We start from the raw sequence: 22,536 nt of genomic DNA, 5'->3' as shown, positions 1-22,536 counted from the left end.
ATTTTGAGCCTGAGGCCCCTGCAGTAAATTGTTCTTTGAGTGATGGTCCCTATGTATGTTCCACTTGAGGTGCACATGTGTGACATGCACCTGAGACTGGAAGATTCTTGCTAGCAGTATCCATTTGTCCATACATGTGTCTCTATCCTCCTTATACTCCAAACTGCCAATTCCTTTCTACTGCCCGTATTCTGAGACAGAATTTCTTCAGTATCTGCAGTGTTAGCTAGCGTTCTTCAGAATTTTTAGTTAGTTTTACATAGTTTTAAAACGTTTTTAGATAGTTTCAAATTAGCTGGAGTAGTTTAGTAGTCTTTAGGGCTTTGCCTCCCTACCCCACTGGACACCCCTTCTACGGCTGCCTAGTATGTCCAGGATCCCAGAATTCAAGATCTGTATGTCTTGCCTGTGGGCTTTCCCAGCTAGCAACACCCATGACTTGTGCTGTTGCCTCAGAGAAACTCATATCCCCTCTAAGTGCAACATCTGCTGGTCCTTTCTCAGATGGACTTGTCAAGCCCATGAATACAGGCTTAAAAGATTACAACGGGTTCATGTAATGAGGCCCCGGTCTGATTCTGGCTGTCAGCCCCCCCGTACATCAGGCAGAGGCACCAAGAAGTCCCCTTCTGAGCATGGTGTCTCTGAATCCAAGGATAATCTGAGCAGGGCTAACGACCCTGCCAAGCAGAGACCTGAGGAGGGTAAGAGAGAGAACTTTTTCACAAGAAATGGGAGAAATCTCACTCAAGCTCACCTTCCAAATAGATGACTTTCTCCACAACACCCGTTAAGTCAGGTGAGACTCCGTGCCCCACTATACAAGTGTGAGACGCTCACAAGGAGCATGGGACCAGTTTCAAGTCATTGAGAGGCAAGAGTACCTCAAAACCATCCATAGCCAAAGGGATGGGACCATTCTCAGTCCTACACAGATGCTACCTATGCTGTCAGTACTGACAGTGAGAGAGGAGTTGTTGGTACTGCCAGTGCTACAAAGGGACAGAAGCCCAGTTCATTCTCCAGTATCAGGAGTTTGATACAGTGCCCTGGAGGACATTTCAATCTAAACAGACTAAGAATTGCCAGTACTGTTGTATCTTGCCCTGACCATCAGTTCAAAACTCACTGGTACCATCAAACAGTCGAGGTGTAAAAGACTGCTAATATTGACAGCACTACACATCAGTATAAAAGCCTTCTTTTCTGCTACCCAGAATTTCCCACAATTCTTGACATCTGAGCTACTCTCCCCTCTCTGCAAGCTACAGAGGCAGATCAGAGTTTTGGAGCCACATTGTCTGGCCATGCCCCCTCAGACCTTGCTTGCTTCCAGTTTCTCTGTCTCTGTTACAGTGTCCGGACAGCGATTTTTTTACAGCTCCGGCCTTCACATATGCCTAAGGGTGTTTTTTGTCAGATTTGGGGTAGTGGTGAGCAGTTATCTCCCTCCCAGCCCCTGTTCCCCCTGAGGCCAGTTTTTTAGCCAGGTGTTGGAACTGTTTGGAGCTTCAGCTGCAGTGCCTCCCTGCTGACTCCTCTGAACCATCCAAATATTGCAGTGGTGCCTAAAATGCAGAAAATGGTGCTCCATCTGTGAGACTGTATTCCCAGGCTTAGTAGACGGTGAGTTGTGCCCAACCTCTACCCAGCCTTCTGTCTCTAACTCAGGGCTATGAGTCAGAGAGGCATGTGGGATCTCCCACCCATTGGAGTAACCACAACTCCAACATGGGAAAAATGGACCAGGGGTCTATGGGGAAAGCAGGGAGAGGCTCCAAGAATGAACCTTAGGAACCGAGATGGCACAGTCTGATCAGTTGACTTGGGGGGTAAGTCCTAAAGGGAGCCTGGAAAAGAAAGAGATGTCAGACTTGCAGGGTCACAAATCTCCTCCCAACCTTTGAAATCCTAAAATGGGTCCTGAGTCCTATGGGGAAAGGAGGGTTCCCAAGCTCCTTTCTGCCCCACCCCCTTCCCAATTTGGCCAGGAGGGTTGACACTATCATAGCATCTCTGGCTAAAGATATGGTTATCCCCTCAGAAGGAGAGTTCTAGCCTAAGGACCCCATGGATAAAAAAAAAAAGTGGAGGCCACTCTCAAAAAAGACTTTGAGGCCTTCTCAGTCTCCTTCAGTGAATCCCTATCAGCTGTTTGCTTTGCAAGCACATCTCTCCCGACTGGAAGATCTCAGAATCCTCAAAGATAGAGATCATCCTGACTTTGGCTCTGTTTTAAAGGACATTTCCCTGGCAATAGAGTTCATTGCTGATACCTCAATGGACACAATGAGATTCTCAGCCAAAGTCATGGTCTCCAGATCAGTGACCAGTTGCCACCTAAAGCTCCGTGCCTGGAAGGTGGATGGCCACACGAAGCAAGTTCTGTGCTCCATCAAATTCATGGGAGCCCGGCTTTTCAGAGAGAAGCTAGTCAAAGTAGAGGTGGACAATGCTGCAAAATCTAAACAGTCCCTCCCTCTAAACGCCACAGGATGTCTTTAAGAGCAATAAAAGCATTCCTTTTGGCCTTCATCATTGCAGAAATGAAGAGACAGCAGATTGTCCAGAGGAAAGCTGTGGAACTGTGGCTCGGGAGGAAAGCCAAGAGGGAACCCTGCTGCTCCCAAAGCCTCTCTCTGTGATGAAGACCATCTAGGTCTTTGCCTGGAGCTGAAGCTTGGGAGCAGGATTTCCCATTTCCTGGAGGAATGGGTTGTTTCAACCATGGACCAGTGGTCAGGGAGACAGTGAGTTAGAGATGCTCCTTTGAGTTATGGGCTCCACCTCTTCATCCAGTCTTCCATCTCAAATGACCCCATAAAGCATGGTCTAATCCAGAATCTGTTTTCTTACCTCCTGGATATGAAAGTAATATAAAGTGTTCCCTTATAAGAGAGATTCTTTATTGTTCAGAAGCATACAGGGGGAAGCTGAGCCCTTCTAGATCCCAAAAGGCTCAAAAAGTGGATGAAGAAAACAAAGTTTTAGATGGAGACCCTAACTTCTAAGGTGTCATCACTATCCGAAGGGAATTTTCTGACTTTGGTGGATCTGATGAATGCATAACTTCATATCATGATCAGATTGTGCCATCTCGGGTTCCTAAGGTTTTTGTACGTCAGGAAGCATTATCAATATTGGATGCTCCTATTTGGCTTGTCTGCAGCCTTCTTTGTCTTTACAGTGATGGTGGTGGTAATCATATTCAGACTCGGGTCACAAGGGATCCACCTATATTCCTTCTTGGATGACATTAATCAGAGCTCTTATCTGTAGCAACAGCACATAGAGCTACATCCCTGACCTTGAATCTCCTTGAGTGCATGGCTTTATTATCAATATCAAGAAAAGCTTGATTCCATTCACCCAAATAATGCATTTGGGAATGGACATAGATATATTTTTGCTGTCGAGGTGTCTATCTTTAAGAGGTTCCAGAAAATTCAAAACCTCCTTGTGATGTTTAGGAATGTCAAGAGGCCTGCTATTGCACTGAGCCTTCAACTGTTAGGCCTCCTAGTATTGTGCATAGGGATCATTCCATGGATGCAATCAGACATCACATGCATTCTAGGCTTCATCTTAAAAGTATGGGTCCACTCCCTGAAACTCATGAAAGATTAGCTGAGGGTTCCAGCACAGGCAATCAACTCCTTAAAATGGTGGCTAGCACAGAGCAGTGTCAGCTGTTGTTCATGGGGACACCATATTAAGTATGGATGACAACCCTGATCCTGCTCAGATTCCTACACTTGTCAAGACTCCAAGTAAACATAAAAAAGTCCATTTTAGCTTCCACACAAACTATAGACTTTATTGGAGCAACCCTAGATTCAATCAGAGAGCCAAAGCATACCTATCCCAGGACATATTCCAAGCCATAAAGGATTTCATCACTTAGCTTTGACTGAGTCCTCAGACAACGATTGGAACCTGTCCTAACTGCCTACGTCATGTGCCTTGTGTATGTATGTGACACCCTTTGGTGAGACTTCGACTTTGATGTCTACAGGCTTGATTTATGGACAGTGCCAAACAAACACAGTCCAGACAAATTGATCTCCTCTTCTCCCCCTCCCTCCCGAGTTCTGTGTTCTCTCCCTTGGTGTGAAAAAAGGGAACACGAGGCTTCCCTTTGTCCCTCACCACCCTCAGAAAGATGAACTACAGGCCCCTCCCTTACAGACCCCCTCCCATCTGTGCAAACGTGTTGGACAGATTACCTGGATACAACAAAAATCCCAGCTGCTCATAAACCTTCTGGAGCTGCATGCAGTGCACAAAGCCTGCAAGTGATTCCTACTTTTCATTCAGACCTTGCATGTTCAAGTCCTATTGGATAACATGACAACACTTTACTATATCAACAAACAAGGAAGAGCATGGTTCACCCCTCTTTGTGTAGAAGCAGTCAATCTCTGGAACTCTTGCATTTGCAGAGCACCCTCTCAAGCAGTGCACCTTCCTGGAGTGTGGATGCTTTGGCAGATAGCCAGAGCAGACATTGTGATCTCTGGAGATCACAAGTGGGAACTATATGGTATGGAGCATCATTCGGCATTGGGGATTCCCATCTTGGAATCTCATTGTGTCTGTTCAAAGGTAGTTCAGAAAAGAAATTCAGTATTGATAAATTATTGTGAAATTTTATTTATTGTTGACTTAATCAGCAGGCACACAAACATCCATTTACAGCTGTAGGCTCTGGTCCTGTAATGTGATTCATGAGGGTGGACTGCTGTGACTACCCAGAGCCATATTGACTTAATTTGAGTTCTTCGCCTTGCTCCCCCATTGCAGGATCAAGGTCCTAATCAGTATGCTTGTATCTTAATTGCACATTTTGAAAGTTGTGTTGTGAGAACTAAAATTAAGAATTAATTCATTAATTAGCTCAACTCTGTTCAGTTTTGATAAATAAAATTTATTTCTAATCACTACTTGCAAATTGTTAATTGAAAATTAATTTATTTTTAATTTTAGTTTGGGACTACACTACAGGGAGAGTAGGAGCACCTTTGGTTTGCTGTGAAATCAAATTAATGAACTGGGAAAAAGGTAAGAAAACTCTTATGTAATGAAACTCAAATGCATGTAAGAACCTTTTATGTCAGTATTTATTTATTTGGCTGCACTATGCCCAATCCTCCACAGTGTAAAGCTGTTTCCTGGGTGGCACAGGATTAGTGAGCTGCAACCAAGCTCCCTTATAGAGCTTGCTCAAGCAGGATTGAGAAAAATCTGCCTCAAGAAATACCGTGCATGCGTTGCTTACTGAAGAGGAAGTGAACAGAATGTTTAAATAATTTAAATGTAGGCAATAGACAATTGTTGATATTTGCCTAAATAGGTGATGGTTAGTATAATAAAGCCATGGAATTAGTCTGTTTTTGTTTCAGGATGAACGGAAACTTCCTGTGTTTCAATAATATTAGATTGGTAGATGAATGTTTGTTTGTTTTTCCTACCTTGTTGCACACAAGTTTGATTTTAAAAAAATCAGCTCCTAAACCACTGTAAAATGTTATAAATATTTATAGATTTGCTTATTAGCACACACAGAATATTTTTAAACAGTTCTGATTTACAGCTTGTGTTTGTACAGTGCCTAGCACAATGGGATGCTGGTCCATTACTGGAACTCCTAGGCACTAGGATAATATAAATAATCTACTGTAGTATTTCTTTCTTTTTGTTAGTCACATGATGTATGAACATACATCTTGTGTGTGGTGCGTGTGCATGCATGTACCCTCCTAGCTAGAGAATTATTTAATGTCAACACACTGGAATGGGAGACAAAGCTCTGTATGTGCCAAACCAGGGGTGTTGGATTCACTGTGGTTCAAGCTAAACTACAAGTACACATTTTCTCTTCTTGTTGTTAGAAAATTTCACAATAGGCATAGTGCAGTTTACTAGCATTAATGTAATAAGAGAAAGAAAGAAAGAAATGGAAGCCTATTAAATAGAAGCCAAATCTAATGGGTCTAATTAGATGTTTGAAGTACCTCGCAGTCCTTTGCCTCTCTTCACAGTTTCTTCTAATTTGGATGGTGGAGCTGCTTTATTATTTTGGAGCGCTTTTGTCTCACAACACTGAATGAAATTCACCCCTTTGATTTGGGCCAGTGTAAGGCTTATGTCTAACTTAAGTCCCCTGAATGGGACTGAGGTGATATGTATGCTTTGAGTTGGCCCTCTGCACACACAGGAATTTCACCATTAATGAACAGTGCCTACTCACCTCTCTAACTAGATGCTAAAAGTGGTTTGGAGCCACTAATATTCTAGTTAAATTATTCACAAATTTATTGTAAAAAAAAGATACTTTCAAAAATAATTATTCTAATCTAAACTTGCTCTATAAAATCTAATTTGGATAAAAAACCAAACACATTAATCCATTGAAAACTGTATAGATTTACTTGGAATAGTTTCTGTTTTGTAGTTTTTTTTTTTTTGTTTAACTTCAGTTTTTTTAAATCAACATCATGTTTAGAAAATAATTAACTCTGTTTTTAGGTGGATATTATAATACTGATAAACCATATCCTAGAGGTGAGATTCTTATTGGAGGCCAAAATGTCACCATGGGCTACTACAAAAATGAAGAACGAACCAAAAAAGATTTCACTGTGGATGAGACTGGACAGAGGTGGCTCCATACTGGAGACATTGGAGAGCTCCATGCAGATGGATGTCTAAAAATAATTGGTGAGTTACCTAAGGAATTCGATTAATTTACTCCTATCAATTGACACAGTTCAGGTAAACAACATACTTGAACTACTTTATAGTGGTGTTACCCAGAATTCTCAAGTGGTGGACTACTTGGCATTTGGGCTCATGTTGTTCCGTGTATCCAAGGAATATGTTTATCCCTCGACCCTAAGCTCCAGTTAATATTTTAAACTACAATTGTTCTCCCTCTTTTACAATATTAATGTAGATTTGGCTGTGATATTGGGTGCATCAACAGAGGAGTCTACTTTCCTAAATCAAGATTTATGAGCTATTTAAACTACTGTATTAAGTTTTAGAGATTTTTGTTTGTGTTTTGTTGTTTTTTGATGGGGGGGTGGGGCAGAGGTGAAGTTGTATTGGTATTATGCTGTCAGTAATTCTAAGGTGTGTTTCTTTGTCTTGGTATTAATTGGAGTCCTCTACAGGCAATAGAAGAGGAATACATGCAGGCAACACTTTTTTTTAAACAAGTGCCTAAAGTTAAGCTCCTAAGGCCATATTTAGGCACCCAAATAAGTGGCAGGACTTTCAAAAGTGTGAAGCACCAGTGAAGTTAGTGGGAGCTTCTGGGTGCTGAGTAATCTTGAAAATCAGAGCACTGATTTAAGAGTAAAATGAGGACTGTTGCTATTGACTTCATTTATTTTGTGGTATGGGCCAAGTCCTAGGTCCCTTTGCGGTGGTCTTTCAGGACAGTATTGCTGCAAAAGTAGCTTACTTGGCTGCCCCAGAGAGCATGTTGGGGTATGACCAGGGAAAGGGGGTTTGGCCAAAGTGCCATTGCACTTGGCAATTCCTGTCTGCTGCAGCAGCCCCTTGGAAGCCATTACAGCTGGTGCAAGATAGAACAGTCTTCCAGTTGCTCTCACTTGTACCAAGGTCTGAATCAACCCCTTACCACCCCCAAGACTGGGGGGCACTTTACTATCCTTCCCACTTGGGTCCTGTATTAATGAGACCTCAGCCAGACCTGAGAAATGAGCCCTGTATCTGTAATTATTGTGTCTTGCACAATAGATGAACTGTTAAAATATAAATTAGAAGAATAAATAATAAAATACCACAAAATGTTGCATTCCCTGCATATGTTTCTGGTCATATGTATAGGAGCCAAGCAGCTTGAAACATAGTTCTTTGAAGAGTGTCCCTTTGGGTCTCCACTTGAGGTGAATCTGCGCCCCTGCGCTTGTAATTGGAGATTTTTAGTAGCAGTGCCTGGTTGGATCATACATGTGCTGTCCCTGTCCCGTGCTGCTTCTGGCGGTTACATAATGCTGTGTGACCCAAACACCCCCCCCCCCAGTTCCTTCTCCACCTCTCTTAGCTTGAGATGGAGCATTTGGCAGCACCTCTGAGATTTACTTTTAGCCTATCTTAACTTTAGAATACTAGTTAATTAGGGTAGTAAACTAAACTAACTACTATCTCTTCCCCTTTTATTCTTAAAAAAAAAATCTTAATGTAGGAATTTAAGTTTTAGTTATTAGGATACCCCTTAGTATAGTATAGTTACCCTTCCTCACGGGAGAAACCCTATTCTAAGGGGCATGCCCGACTCCCCGGGTTTTAAATATTGCCTCACTTTCCGGTCCTTAATCCTGGTGTCATGAGGAGAAGTCTCTGCGCCCGACATCTGGTTAGGGATCATGGACCCCCCAGGCACTGGTCCCCAATGGTGGCATCTGACAGAGGTTCCCTGCTAGCCTCTCACAGGAAGGAGCACTTCACCGAAAAGGTGACAAATAAAAGGACTCCGACCTCCCCTTCTTGGGAATTTGCCAAAAAGAGATGTTTCCCGACACATCAGACCCCATCAGTACCAACCACACTGAGACCGTCCATCTCTGAGGTACCGGAACTCCACTATCCTTCCTCCCTCCCCTCTACTTTGCAGTTTTCATGTTAGAGACTCTGCAGTAGAGCGGGAACCAAGGAAGGGGTTGGTCACACAGCACTATGTAACTGCCAGAGGCAGCGCGAGACGGGGACAGTGCATATGCGACTCAACCAGGCACTGCTACAAAAAATCTCCGATTACAAGCGCAGGAGAACAGATTCACCTAAAGTGGAGCACCCATGGGGACAACCATCTCAAAGACCTCAGTTACGGCAGAGGATGAGTAACCTTCTCTTTCAGCCAAAAACTGTTTTTCACATAATTCTAACTATGGTCAGTTATATTCGCTTACAGTGCTGATAGATATTGTTACATCTGATAAAGATACCATATAACTAGAAGACCTAGTTGGAATAAAACATATAGTAAACATACAAATATTTAATTGGGGAAAGGTTTTTGTGTAGTTTAAAATATGGATCACAGTTGGTAGAATGACACATCTGATGATCTGGGCAGATTGCTTTTTGTTAATGTGTGCAATACCAAAAACTGGAACTTTATTTATCCAATTTAAAACACACAAATATGTTTGTTGCTTTTATACACTTAGATCTCAGAAATGGGTATAAGCAAGCTCTTGAGGTTTTCATTTTGCAAATAACATTTATTTAATTTTTCCCTTTATCAATAGATCGTAAGAAAGACCTTGTAAAACTCCAGGCTGGAGAATACGTCTCTCTTGGCAAAGTTGAGGCGGCTTTGAAGAATCTTCCACTGGTAGATAATATTTGTGCATATGCAAGCAGGTAAGAGAGCTCATGTGTCCAAGACTTTGGGGTCAACATTTTCTAATATTTAAACTACAGTGGTTGCACATAAAACATTTTTGCTAACTTGCAAGTTTTTTGCCCATTTGAAAGAGATTTTATCTGAAATATAAACCAACACAAATTTTTAACAGTAGAAATTTTCCAAGGGCACCCTCTTTGTTTTGTTTTGTTTTATATTTTTTGAAGTTTTGCACGGTGCCTATGCACTCAGCTCCAGGTATAACCATATCTAAAACTTGAAAAGATTAAGCATTAGCTATCTCTTATTGATGCATAAATACTTATACCTGACCAAATTAATACATTTGTAGCCATATCTGCTGCAAGTAACTGAATATGTTGAGGATCTCTGCAAGCGTGAAGGGAGAACTCACCTGACCCATCCACCATTAAACATTGAGGCAGCTGTGGAAAACCGCTCTTCAGCTTCTAATGTTGTTACAACTCACTGAGAGCTTGTCTACATGGGGATTTTAAACTGGATCGAATCCAGTTAATCTGGTTTGAAAATTCCTGTGTATGCATGATGCAACTCATTGTTGCACTCTAACTCCACATTTCCTAGGAACTCTGGAATCCTCCACAAATGGACTAGGTTTGCTCCTAATTGAATTAGTTTAGTCTTTTGTTTGTGTGCTTACAGTTGCTGTCCACCTTCTTGCATGCTTACAATGGCTATCCCACAGTGCTTTTCAGGTCAACCGTTATGACCTGTCCATTTACTTGTATGCCCTCCTTGTCCTGGTGTCGAATTTCCAGGATGACCCTTCCCCTCTTTAAAGGGCGGCGCAGAGCCAGATTTTGGCCATTTGCTCCTATACTCCAGTGTATCATTATTCTGGTGATACAAACGTGCTAGCACATGAGAAACCCTACAACATGCCTCACAGAGCTATTTGGAGCCATGTTGGGACCCTGGATCTCATCACCCCTGGAAGAGAAATGTCAGTTCAGAAAACTCTTGTGGCCAACCACAGGCATAAGGACCTTTTTGTGGACATAGCAAAGTGGATGTCTGGGGTGGGGGTTGTGACCAGGACGCCGCCAAGTGCCAGATAAGAAGCCAAAAGCTCAGGAGAAACATTAAAATGAGAGATAAAAAGAGACAATCAGGGGGCACATGATCTCTCCATTTTTGATGAAGTAGACAGGATTCTACCCAATTATAGTACAACCCATCCCAGGCACTATTCTGAGAATTTTGCCTGCACACCCCCCCCCCCCCCCCGCGCTGACGATGACTGGCTAGATCCTTCAGAGGATGAGCAGGAGGATGCCGAAGAGGAGCTGCTCCCTGAGAGCCTGTGACTCAGGAACCTGACTGTGGCTAGCTGGAAAGCCAGCTCCAGTCATGCCCTGCTACAACAGACCCTGCTACAACAGACCTTTCATCGGCTGAGCCAGACAGAAACCCAGGCCAGGCCTGAAGAGTCATATCCCATAAAGGGAACTTCAGCATGTAAGTATCGTGTTTACAATTTATTATTATTGTTGGCAGATATGAACTAGAAATCCCCATCCCATTTGTTACAGCTTCAAAATCCAGCCAGCATAGTGCAATTGCAGTTAGTCCCTCTTTCTTCTCTGGTGCACCCCCTCCCCTTTCATAGCATATTTCAATAACAAAAGCATTCATTTGTGCAAAATTAACAGTTGATTGAGACCATGTTTGCAGAAAAAGAAATTGGGTTAGTTTTCATAGTTTATGTGAGGTATAAGTGCACATTGGCTGCCCAGTTAAGGCACAAACAATACTGCACCCTTCTAAGGTACAAATGCCCTGTAAAATACATTGTAGCTGATGAGCATTGAAGGACCCTGTCCTTTTCCATACTTTCTCCATGTCCACAGGGGAGATATAGCACACCTTAAGATTGAGAAATAGCTTGATTTTTGTTTTGCATATTACAGGGAATAGCCACGCACCCATGCCTCCCAGCATAGCTTGTCAGCTCCTTCCACTCCTGCCGTGCTTTTGAGGGGGCCATCCTGGTGAATAACTGACCAGCAAGATACTGCCCTTTGCTTTTTTGAATAAGACCATTCTCTGCCTCTTAGTCGGCCATGGCAGCATAAAGTCATGGAGAGTGAGGACAGCTTAAAGGCGATGTAGAGGGAATTACTATCCAGTTTGCTCCCTATAGTCCCTCCTTTACACCTCCAATGCCATAGAAGCTCCTCTAGGGCACAAACAAAACTGCAAAACCAAACCTGGATCATAGCTCCAACCACATCACCCCAACAGCATGAAAGCAGATACAGTAGATTTGAAATCCAAATGCACCCAAATTCCTCTGTACATGCAGACCACTTAGCATCTCTGAGGTTCCCCCATGAATGGCAAGAGTCTCAAGGAGGTAAAGTCACATATACATACCAAAAAAAAAGCTATCATGATTTGTCTGTGATTTGAACAATAAGCAACTGTTCTCCTCTGCCCCCTCTTCCACAGCCACTGCCCTGCAATAGCCAGATCATCAAGGACAGGATATGAACTGTTGACAGGCTGGTCAACTTGAAGGGGAGAAAAAAGAAGACTCAAGACAAGGTGTTTGCAGAACTCATGGCAGAGACACAGAGGAAAACCAGGCTGGCTGAGAAGTGGAGACTGTATATGAGTGAGGGAGAAAGAAGTGCAGCTGTCCCAGGAGAACGTAGCAGTGAGCAAGGACAGCGTCGCAGTGACCAGTGAAAGTATGGCTGTGGCCAAGGATGGCATCACCATGGTGAAGGAGAGCATGGAAAAAGGCAGAGAGATTCCGAGGCAACTCATGGACGCTATCCTAAGAACATCCTTTTGAAAACATGCTTCTGCTAGACCAGCAGTCCCTGCAGTCCCATAATTTGGGACCTAGCCATGTTCTTCAGACCCTGGACAATTCTGGCTAGGGGACCAGCACTAACTCCTAACCTCTGCATCCCCACAGCAATGCTTCTAGCAGTTCCCATTCACCTCTCAAATCCAACCTCTAGGCACTTGGGAGTCCAGTTCTTTTGAGCCCTACAATGCCTCTGAGAATTTTGAGCCAAAGTGCTCAACCTATGTGGATGAGAAGAGACAAGGTGTATACTTGCCTTTAACTTTCTGCATCCCTCTTCCAAATCGTTGTATTTGAAATTTTCTTACTGTTGCACTTGTGAAAGGTTTGTATTCACTTGGTTATTTAAGAAGATTGATTAGTTAAATGGGGTTCCAAATACAGTTTTTTCCCATTCGTTCATTTAAAGGTTTGTATTTGGTGTTTTATTGTTTTTTCATAATAAAACTATTTATACATAATACATCCATTATGAGTCATCAATGCATTTAACACAGAAAATCCTTTAAATAAACCTGAAATAATGCATCAGCTTTTACAAAAGCACATAGGGACCATTCAACTTCAACGACCCACACACCATACACCAGCGCTCATAATGTTTGCATCCGAACACTCACCCCACTGGCTAACGTGTTCAGGCATGTGACTCAAAATACAAACAGTAGGCATCCCTGACAGCATTCCCCTGGTGTTTGTGTTCTGTATAGGATGCCTTGCTGGTTGCTCGAACCTCTGAGCAAATCTCCTCACCTCAGTCTCCCATCTACCTAAAAGGCTTTCCCCGTTGCTCTCATAAATATTGTGTAAAACACAACATGCAATTATAATGGACCTTTTTTCCCTCTGCTGCTTCCAATCTGTTCCATAAACTGTGCCATCTGCCTGTCAAATGACAAAATGCACAATCAACTACCATTGTACAACTGCTCGGGCAATAATTAAAATGTTCCTTCCTTCTGTCCAAGCGGCCTGTATATGGCTTCACTAGCCAGGGAACCAAGAGATAAGTTGGGTCTCCCGGAATAACTGGACAAAACTCCACACCATTAATGTCCACAGTGCTCCTGGGGACAAACAGTCATTTCCCCATTAATTTTAAATAATACTGAGTTCCAAAAGATCTTGACGTCAAGGACACTCGTAGACCAGCCTGCGTTTATGTCTGTAAACCTGCTGCAATTGTCCACCAGTCCTTGGAACATCAAGGAGAAATACCCTTGTCAATTACGTCTGCTATTATACTCCACCTCCCCGGGGACAGTGGGTAGTGGATCTATCTAGGGAGGGATTCAGCCCCCACATACTCCAGTGTGACAGGTGCAGGTGAGACCTACCAGAATTGGTATCCTCTTTATGCATGAGGTGTTCACATTCTGCATAGGCTGAGCCCTGCGTCCCCTCACCTTAGTATAGCAGAACTGCACTGATTCCTTTGCAAGAGGACTTTTCATATCTGTAAAGGGCAGGTTAAGATTTGCCCCTCGATGAATTATTTGAACCCGATATGCCCTATTTTTATTCATTATGTAAATAGGCAATCCAAATTATCTCATAATAAAGAAATTACATTTAAAAATGGCTAATCTGACATTATAGTTAGGTATTAATTACAACTCTAAATTGTGTGTTTTCTTCCACTATCATATTTCTCCTTAATACTTACATGGGTCTGTTATGGCATAAGTAACCATATTCAGTAATACAAACGTCTACCTATTTAAAAAAGGGCAGAGGTTCAATTCTGTGTACTTATTCTGTGAGATTCTAGATGAACAAAAGTTAAAAATCAATATATATTAAATAGAAAAAAGTTTAACTTTATAATTGTTTTTAAATGACTTAATTGTTAACGTTACAAAATTCATACTAAAGTACATTTTATACTTCTCAGTTTCCAGTCTTATGTCATTGCATTTGTTGTGCCAAATCAAAAGGAACTTACAGAACTAGCTCGAAAAAAAGGATTTAAAGGAACCTGGGAAGAGATCTGTACCAGTGCTGAAATGGAAAAAGAGGTACTGAAAGTAGTAACTGAAGCTGCTAGCTCAGGTGAGCAGTCAGGTAAATTTGTATTTCCTTTGTGTATTTCCTTAATGTATTGTAAAAGTATAAAATATAAAACAGTAGAAACAAAATAGGCATATGAATTTATAAAAGATGTTTTATTATGAGTAATTTGTGTCCAAAATAGAATCCGCCTATAATGAAATATTTGTGTTTTCTGCAAAATTTGACTTTAACAGGAGGATGCTTTTTGTGTGTAGGAGGGGTTGGGGACATAGTCTCCGTAATTCTTCTTAGAGTGCTGGTCTCTGTGTGACTTCCACACATGGGTACATATGTGCTTCATGTGTCTGAGACGGGATATTTCTAGTAAGTAATGTCTCTTGGTCTGCACCTGCACAGTTGCTTCCCTAATACCCCATACTGACCGTATAAAGAGCAGTGAGGACAGATGCTTTTCCAGTTCCTTCTTACCACCATGTGGCCTCAATCGGAATCTTCTGTGTCTGAAGCTATCTTTATCTTTCATAATCTGCATATATAATTGTATATAGTTGTAACGTTTTTAGTATTTTATAGTCTAGTTGGTGTAGTTTAGTTTGTCCCCACCTCAGGAACTATGTCTATTCTCAGAGTTCCAGGATTTAAGAACCGTATCTCCTGCCCTCCCACATCTCGGTCAGCAATGACCACCATTACTGCCTTTACTGTCTGTGGAGTCTTATATCTCCACTAAGTGCAGCATCTGCTGCTCCTTCCCTCTCCAGACCAGTGAGAGACGAGAGCTCTGACTGAGGAAGGACCTCATGGAGAAGGCCATGAGACACAAGTCTGTTCCAGGCCAGAGGGAACCCTGTGTACCTTGGCCTCAGTCTATGAGTAGCACCCCTCTAATAGCCATGATCAGAGGCCATTCAGACTATTCTCAATCACAACAGAAAAGACTCCATCAGAAAATGGTAGTTAGCAAAATGGAGGTGTTTCTCTACGTGGACGCAACAGAGCCAGTTATCCTCAGAAAAAGCATCTGCTATTTTAGACTACTTTCTTACCTTCAAGGTGTCAGGACTATTCATTAGCTCACAGGAGGTCCACTTAGCTGCAATCAATGTCTTCTATTCTCCAGTAGAGAGCTAATCCATTTTTAGTCATCTGACTAGTCGGATTTCTGAAGGGTCTCACTAGGATCTTCCCTCCATTAGCAGTGCCAACATTGCAGCAGAACCTCAGGCTTGTACCTGTAGGTGCCGACTCTGTGGGTGCTCCAAGGCTGAAGGACCCATGTTAAAAACAATAGCCGGTGCTCAGCACCAGTCAGCTGTTTGGCGATGCTCCCAGTGAGCTAGTTGGCGGTGCCACTAAACAGCTGTTCGGTGACCCTGCCAAACAGCTTTTGGTGGCTCACGGAGGTGCTTGGGGGAGGGCAGTGAGTGGCAGGCAGGCAGGGGCCTCGGAGAGGGGTGGAAAGATGTGGAATGGAGGCAGGGCCTCGGGGAAGGGGACAGAGTGGGGGCAGGAAGAGGTGGAGCAAGGGCAGGGCATTGGGGGAAGGAGCAGAGTGTGGGCAGGGCCTCAGAGCATTGTGGGGGTGAAGAACCCCTGGAGAAAACCAGAAGTCTGTTCCTATGCTTGTACTGTCAATACTTACTGGGTCACCTTTTGAACCATTGCCATATGCCTGATGTCCCATCTTTCCATGAAGGTTGTCTTTCTTCCCATCATCACAGCAGTCAGCAGGGTGAGTGAACTGGGAGCACTCATGGGCGACCCACCATACACCACGTTTCATAAGGAGAAGGTTTCCCTTCACTCAAAAATCACCCCCAAGGTAATTTCTGAGTTTTTCATGTGAAGCAGTCTCTTCACTTGCTGGTATTCTTCACTAAAACTCATGCTTCTAATGGGGAGAGGAGATTTCATTCCCTTGATGTCAGATGGGCTCTAGAGTTCTGTGTGCAAAGAATGAAACCAATTAGGAAAATTCCTAGACTATTTGTCACTACAGCAAAGCATTCTGGGGGACCAGCATTTCTGCTCAGGGACTCTCTAAATTGATATCTGTATTGCTCTTTGTAATCAGTTGGCGCATCTCCCTTCCACGGACAGGCTGAGGACCCACTCTACTAGAGCACAGGCAACATCAGGTAGCATGTCTTTGAGAAGTACCTATACTGGACATGTGTAAGGCAGCAATCTGGAGTTCCATCCATATCTCTCAAAGATAATATCTTAGTCCAGGCATCTTCTGCATATGCAGCAGATGAGACAGCAGTATTACAGGCATCTATATTGACTGCATCCTTGCACCACCCTCCTCTTCGAATACAGCTTACCAGTCACCCACATGTGGGGTACACATAGGGACCAGCACTCGGTTACTCTACCTGTAACTGGAAGTTCTTCAAAATGTGTGGTCCCTATTTGTATTCCACTTCCTGCCCTTCTTCCCCTCTGCTTTTGATCCGCTTGGATTCGCAGTAAAAGGATTAATTGAAGAGGCATCCATCTGCATTGCCATGTATGCCCTTGGTATGAAGAAACTGCCCATGTGTGGACCGACAAACTCTACTTGCTAGAAATCTTTGATCTCCGACACATGGAGTGTGTGTACCCATGTATGGAATATAGATAGGGACTACACATTTTGAAGAACCTCCAGTTACAGGTAAGTAACCCCCATTTTTCTCTTTGTCCGTCTCAGAAACTTTAATAGATAATATATCAAGTTAAATATTGTGTAAGCTAATGAGCATTCAGTATGCAATACACTCTTTGTTTTCATTAGCTCAGTGTTCCATTGACTTTACTTTTACTTTACTTCATAATCTTAGCCTCCATGCTAAAGAGTAATAGTTAAACACTCCTCTCCATTGTGTTCCATAGAGAACAAAAAGGGTGGGAAAACAGTGAAAGGGGGAAAGTAAAATGTAAATTACATTCTTCCTCTCTCGTCCTCCTTCAGTTTCCCTCTCCAGTGAGTTCGCTGAAGATCAGCTGCACAAACAGTGTATAATTAGGGTTGGGCAGGTTTGGGGAAGTATATTGTAGCAAGGGGATCAGCTACTGTACTCAACATGTTCTCCCAGCAACTTTCTAGAAATACTATGAGAAATAAACATCAGAAAGTAGCACTATTTTGAGCCTAAATAAATTCAATTCCATGCCGCCTTCTACTTTCAGAGGGTCGGTCAGAAAACAGGCCTGGCAGCATAGATCTTGAGTGAGCCATTCTGCTGTATGTATGTGCATACGTTTGCAAACCCAGTGAGCAGCACAAAAGCCCAAGCACATGGGGCATATTCCATGGTAATCGAATGTAATTGTCCAGAGATCCAGTGACGCCACATGCTTTAAAGACCTCTCTGTGTGGCATCAAACTAAAGTTGGAGGAGTACTTTTATCCCCATAGCATTGGCTTTTCTGTGTGAGAGCACGATTTAGCCCCTCAATCTATGTTTTAGTTAAGGAGGGGAAAAAACAACAAAAATAAACCCACATACATTTGAAATCTTTCTCTTATTTGTACTTTTTATTATTGCAGCTCATCTGGAGAAATTTGAAATACCAGTAAAAATTCGTTTGAGCCCTGATCCTTGGACCCCTGAGACTGGTCTGGTGACAGATGCCTTCAAATTAAAACGCAGAGAGCTTACATCACACTACCAGGTGGACATTGATCGAATGTATGGAAAAACAAAATAATTCTTTTCCTGCACTTCTTTTCTACAGTGAGCTCAGATCAAATAGGAAATACTTGAATCTCATGTTCAGTACTTGAGACCAACACACAAAAACACCATTCCTCATTTTCAGCTTAAACTGTTACTTCTGATAACATTAACATCTTTGACTGTCAGGATTAGTAAAATGTTAAGGCAGCAAACTTGTGTCTGTCTCCTTCTTTCCAGTATTTTCTGCTATCCTGTCAATATGTGGATTTTCCTGAGTTCTTTTGGGAAACTGTGATTTTGAAGCCTCAAGTTTTTAAATATGATATATAAATCCTGTATAATGTTCGGTTTGCAACTTTTTTAAGTTTGGGTCTACAGGTGGATAACTTGGCTATGTAAGAAATGGTTATTCTGGGGGCCTTTTTTATATAAGTATTTAAATATAAAAACTTATTGATGTTGTGAAATTATGTAATCTGAAAATGCTTATAAATCAAATCACTGTTGGACGGAAGACCAGATTATTTTGTTGCTGTGCAATTGTTCTTTGTAAATTTAAGAAAGAAAAAGTCTGACATTCTGACTTGTGAAATACACCTGAAATATATGCCTGATGGTTGATCCTTAAATATTTTATTTTTTACCTGAAAAAGAAAGGTGGGCATGGCACAGCACTGTATATATGCAGACAGCCCTGGAGAATATGTTGTTTGAGGCTTTATTAATGCAAAAGATTCTATTTAACACACCAAAAGCTACATCTGTGAATAATCTGTCTAATATTGAAATTCACTTTTAAAATATCTTCAGGCCATTTTGTATAGAAGTTACATTGTTTAAGTCTTGTGAGAACTTTTAAGTGTTAAGTAAAATGAATTCAGAAAGTTTGGCGGGATTTTAGCAAAATCGTCTTTTCTCATCAGTCTTACGTACACAATTCAGGTTTTCTGTTTTGTTGTTTGTAAATCATTGATAACAGTCGTGTTCAAACCTAGCTGGGCCCAAATCTTTTGGAGGGAAATTTCTTAAAGGCCCAAAATGTCCCATTAGGTACCAGTTTGAAGTGGGCACTTAACTGCCATTTGTGCCTTTAAAAATCTCCCCCTAAATTAATAATTTCACATTTTTGTTTATCATCATTTTTTCTTTGAAGGCAGATGTCTGAAGTATTGTACGTTAAGAGTCATATTTATTTTACCTGGTTGGTTGTTTAATTGTTGCACCCAAATTCTTGATTTAGTTTATTATAAATAGTCCTGTGAAGCTTTCATTTCCAGAGTTCTGGGTGCTAGCTAGGTCTAAAGTGAGAGCCTCTAGATTGGTTTCAGTTATGTATTTTATTATTAGTTTTTTAATATATTAATTTAGAGAAAATATTCTGATCAGGGTCACATGAGAACATGGAAAGGCATACATCAGTAAATTTTGTGATGGACCAGATATTAAAAGGGCTTTAATTTGCTGAAATCTCTTTCCTCATAGGGTATATGAAATTATAATGTAAAAAGTCAGGTCTTCATGCTTGCTTGATGCAATAGTTTGATAATAGAGCATTGGCTGTACAAAAGACGTGCAGTACCTAAAACCAACCTTTTCTGCTGTTAACATTGGTAAAGCTTTAACTTGGGAGTTTTAGGAGAAGGTTTCACACAAACTGATGAAAAAATTAATTCTGAAGTATATGAAAATTTTCACTCTTTGTTCAGTTGTATAGGAGACCAAAGTCAGGTAGGTTCCCTGTGCTGGTGAAAGCTGAATGTATCATACCTAGTTTCAGTCACTTAAATAATGGAAGAGTGAGCTGTATTTTTAATAGCTCTTACTGGATTGCCATGGATTTGCACTGTCATTGGTGCTAGAGAACTCTCTGGACCTTTTGGTGAGGTTTGGTGTATTTAGTCAAATGGAATTGTCAGAATTAAAAGGGGTTCAAAATCACATTTGTATGAGTAATGAGGCAGTTGTAATCCAGGCTATACATGATCTGAATCTTAAGGAAGTTATAAACACATGATAGATATATACAGATAAGACTAAATGTAGGAAAGTGATTGATTGAAGAATGGGAGCACATGAACTGCCAAGTTCAAAGGAAAAGTGTCATCATGTTTTAGTAATAGAAAAATGTTTAATATAATATAGATTTGCTCTCTGTCAAATGGCATCAAGAAGCAATAAGGTTCATAAATAGAACCTGTATTTGAAGCAATGATATACTTTGCTTAAAGTTGCAAATGGCTTTTTTGTGATCATAGAAAAACAAAAATAATCCAAAAAATGGCTAACGTAATATGTCCAGCATCTTAAGACCACTTGTTGTACTATGTAGTGTATTAAAATTCTAAATTTGATTAACCCAGAAGAAGAATTCTGAAAGAAATTGTATTTTAAAGTATGCTGTTAAGTTCTTAATTGCACTTCGAATAAATCACAGAAATGAACAGATGTTTTAACATTAGTTTGGAAATAAGTCTTCACTTTCCTTCCAGCTCTGCCAGAAGGTTGAACTGTAATCTAACTCTGCATCTGTTTTTCAATCCAATTTTCTTTTCTGATGTACTTTTAAGTTGATGTAGACAAATAGTTCCAGTTTCTGTTGAGATCAGATTGGTTTTGTAAAAGATAAAGCTTTTGTTTCCTCTAAGTGAAAATAAACCAGTAGAACAATTTTAAAGAGAAAAAGGCCTTTGAATTTTTGGGTGGGCCTAAAAAACATTTTTTGGTAAGTATTATTATCCTGTCTCAAAGATGGGGGAACAAATGACCTCATCCTACGAGGTTCTGAATATCCAACTCCTTTTGAAGTCACTTGTTCTGAGTACTCAGATCTTCTCAGGAGCAGGCTCTAAGGCAGAAAAGGTACATTAAATGACCAGGGCCACAAAAGGAGCCCATGCCATAACTGACATTAAAATGCACCTGTCCCTTGTGATTGTAGTCCATCGAGCAATGATATCTCTTGGGTGCTTGAGCTGCCACCATCCTTTCATCTTGTGATCATGGGCCATGCTAGCTGCTTAGCAGAGGAACAATTCAATTGGGAGGCGGTTCATGGGAACCCTAATGGTAGCAGTCTACGGGACGCCAGACTCCAATTATGAACTGGTCTGGGGGGCTTTTTTCTCGGCCCTCAAAAGTGAAAAAAATCTAGCAACCTGATGGAATGGATTTAGCCTCCATGTTTTCAAGGTTCTCATATAAGAATATGGGGTGGGAACTGCAGCTGAGAGTCTATTCTGGCCCTAAAAGTTGGCCTTTGAAAAGAAGCATCTTGACATACTAATTTAAAATTCTGAATCTGTGGGATAGTACTGATCATTAGCTACTTATCCCCATGTGGAAATGTATATAGGTATGAATTTTGAATTGCAGTATAAAAGAGGACTAACTGACCTAGTAAGAACCAGAACTGGAAGATGAATAGTTGGCACACATCTTCTGGTGTTATATTTTGAAATGCTTCAAGACTTTAGACTGACACTTTAATCTAGATGTCACAAGTGTTCTTTACAGGGAATAAACAAAGCTTTTTTGGATGTGGTTAGGAAATTAAAAATTAGAGGTCAGAAAAGACCTGGCAAGTTTACTGATGCTGTTACTATTGCAGTTTACAGAAAAATTGACTGTACCTCAAGGGGAAGCTGTGTCTTCTCAGCAGTAAAACATTTTGCTGAAGTTGAAGTTCAAAGCTGTGTGCAATTGAAACTAAAAATATAGCACATAGATATGTGCTATCAAGTTTATAAATAGGATGAAGAGAAATGTATGGAATTGAAACCCTACATAAAAACATTCTACAAAGCTTGTAAAATTAGGCAGAAACTGCCACAGGGGATAAGAGTCCATGGCAGTAAACTTTTATATTTATGCTGCTGAAATTGGCAAGCTTTTCTTCTGTATTAGAACTCCACTTAGACCTTGTGTTGCAGCTTTTTTTTTTTTTTAAATAAATGTGGTGTATTCATTCGTTTGAGCTTGTAAGAAAATTGTCTACATCTGTGTCTTCCATACTGGTTAAGAGGAAGGGTCTCTTTTTAAGTTTGAACATATTAGACCAGTCTGAAAATGTAACTGAATGACCAGTTGTATAATACTATAATTGGTTATTTAATGCAAACTCATTTTCAATGTAATCTTGGTTTGGTTGTTAATGTGAACTGCCTGAAAAAGTGTATATCATAACTGATTTATATTGTATGAATTATTTATTTGTAATTGGACATTAAGTTTCAAAAATAAAGATAAAATTGAGTTTCACAAATTAAGCCTCGCACTTCCTGTTCTTCACTTTTTCAGGGTGTTGAAAAAATCATTCTGGATCACAACCATAGCTGGTGTAAATTAGGGTCACTCCATTGACTTGGTGGAACAGTATACTTGTCCATCAGCTGAGGACATATCTAACCCTTCACATATAAACTATGTTCTTGCCACTTTTAAAAATGGTGATGAATTAAGACCATTCAGAATGTTGCTATTTTCAAAGGGGACATACTCTGAATTTTTCTCCTTTTGTTGGAAACCTTTTTGCGCAAATGTGTGACATACTATAACATTCCTGTCTTCCTCTAATAATTCTTCCTTTTCCCTCTTACATTTTTACTGTCTATTACATTCAG

The 22,536-nt window shown here is 41.1% G+C and overlaps 1 protein-coding gene across 20 annotated transcripts in view; it reads left to right on the top strand.

Moving 5' to 3' along the window:
• The window catches only part of ACSL3 (acyl-CoA synthetase long chain family member 3), a 114,165-nt gene extending 91,987 nt beyond the window's left edge, over positions 1 to 22,178 (top strand). For 10 of the 20 annotated variants that reach the window (XM_038416204.2, XM_043491560.1, XM_043491559.1 and 7 more), the window contains 5 exons: positions 4,987 to 5,061; positions 6,529 to 6,720; positions 9,282 to 9,396; positions 14,134 to 14,291; positions 17,788 to 22,178. In XM_038416204.2, coding sequence (XP_038272132.1) covers positions 4,987 to 5,061; positions 6,529 to 6,720; positions 9,282 to 9,396; positions 14,134 to 14,291; positions 17,788 to 17,948 — 701 coding nt within the window. In that variant the 3' untranslated portion in view covers positions 17,949 to 22,178. Of the gene's footprint in view, positions 1 to 4,986; positions 5,062 to 6,528; positions 6,721 to 9,281; positions 9,397 to 10,589; positions 10,880 to 11,872; positions 12,029 to 14,133; positions 14,304 to 17,787 lie in introns of those variants that run through there. The other 10 variants (XM_038416190.2, XM_038416192.2, XM_038416188.2 and 7 more) reach the window with 3 other exon arrangements.
• The last annotated feature ends 358 nt before the right edge of the window (positions 22,179 to 22,536 follow it).

This window comes from Dermochelys coriacea, chromosome 9, assembly GCF_009764565.3.
Source record: "Dermochelys coriacea isolate rDerCor1 chromosome 9, rDerCor1.pri.v4, whole genome shotgun sequence".
Classification (NCBI taxonomy): domain Eukaryota; kingdom Metazoa; phylum Chordata; order Testudines; family Dermochelyidae; genus Dermochelys; species Dermochelys coriacea.
The sequence above is the reverse complement of the archived record's forward strand: the minus strand, read 5'-3'. Positions and strand labels throughout refer to the sequence as shown.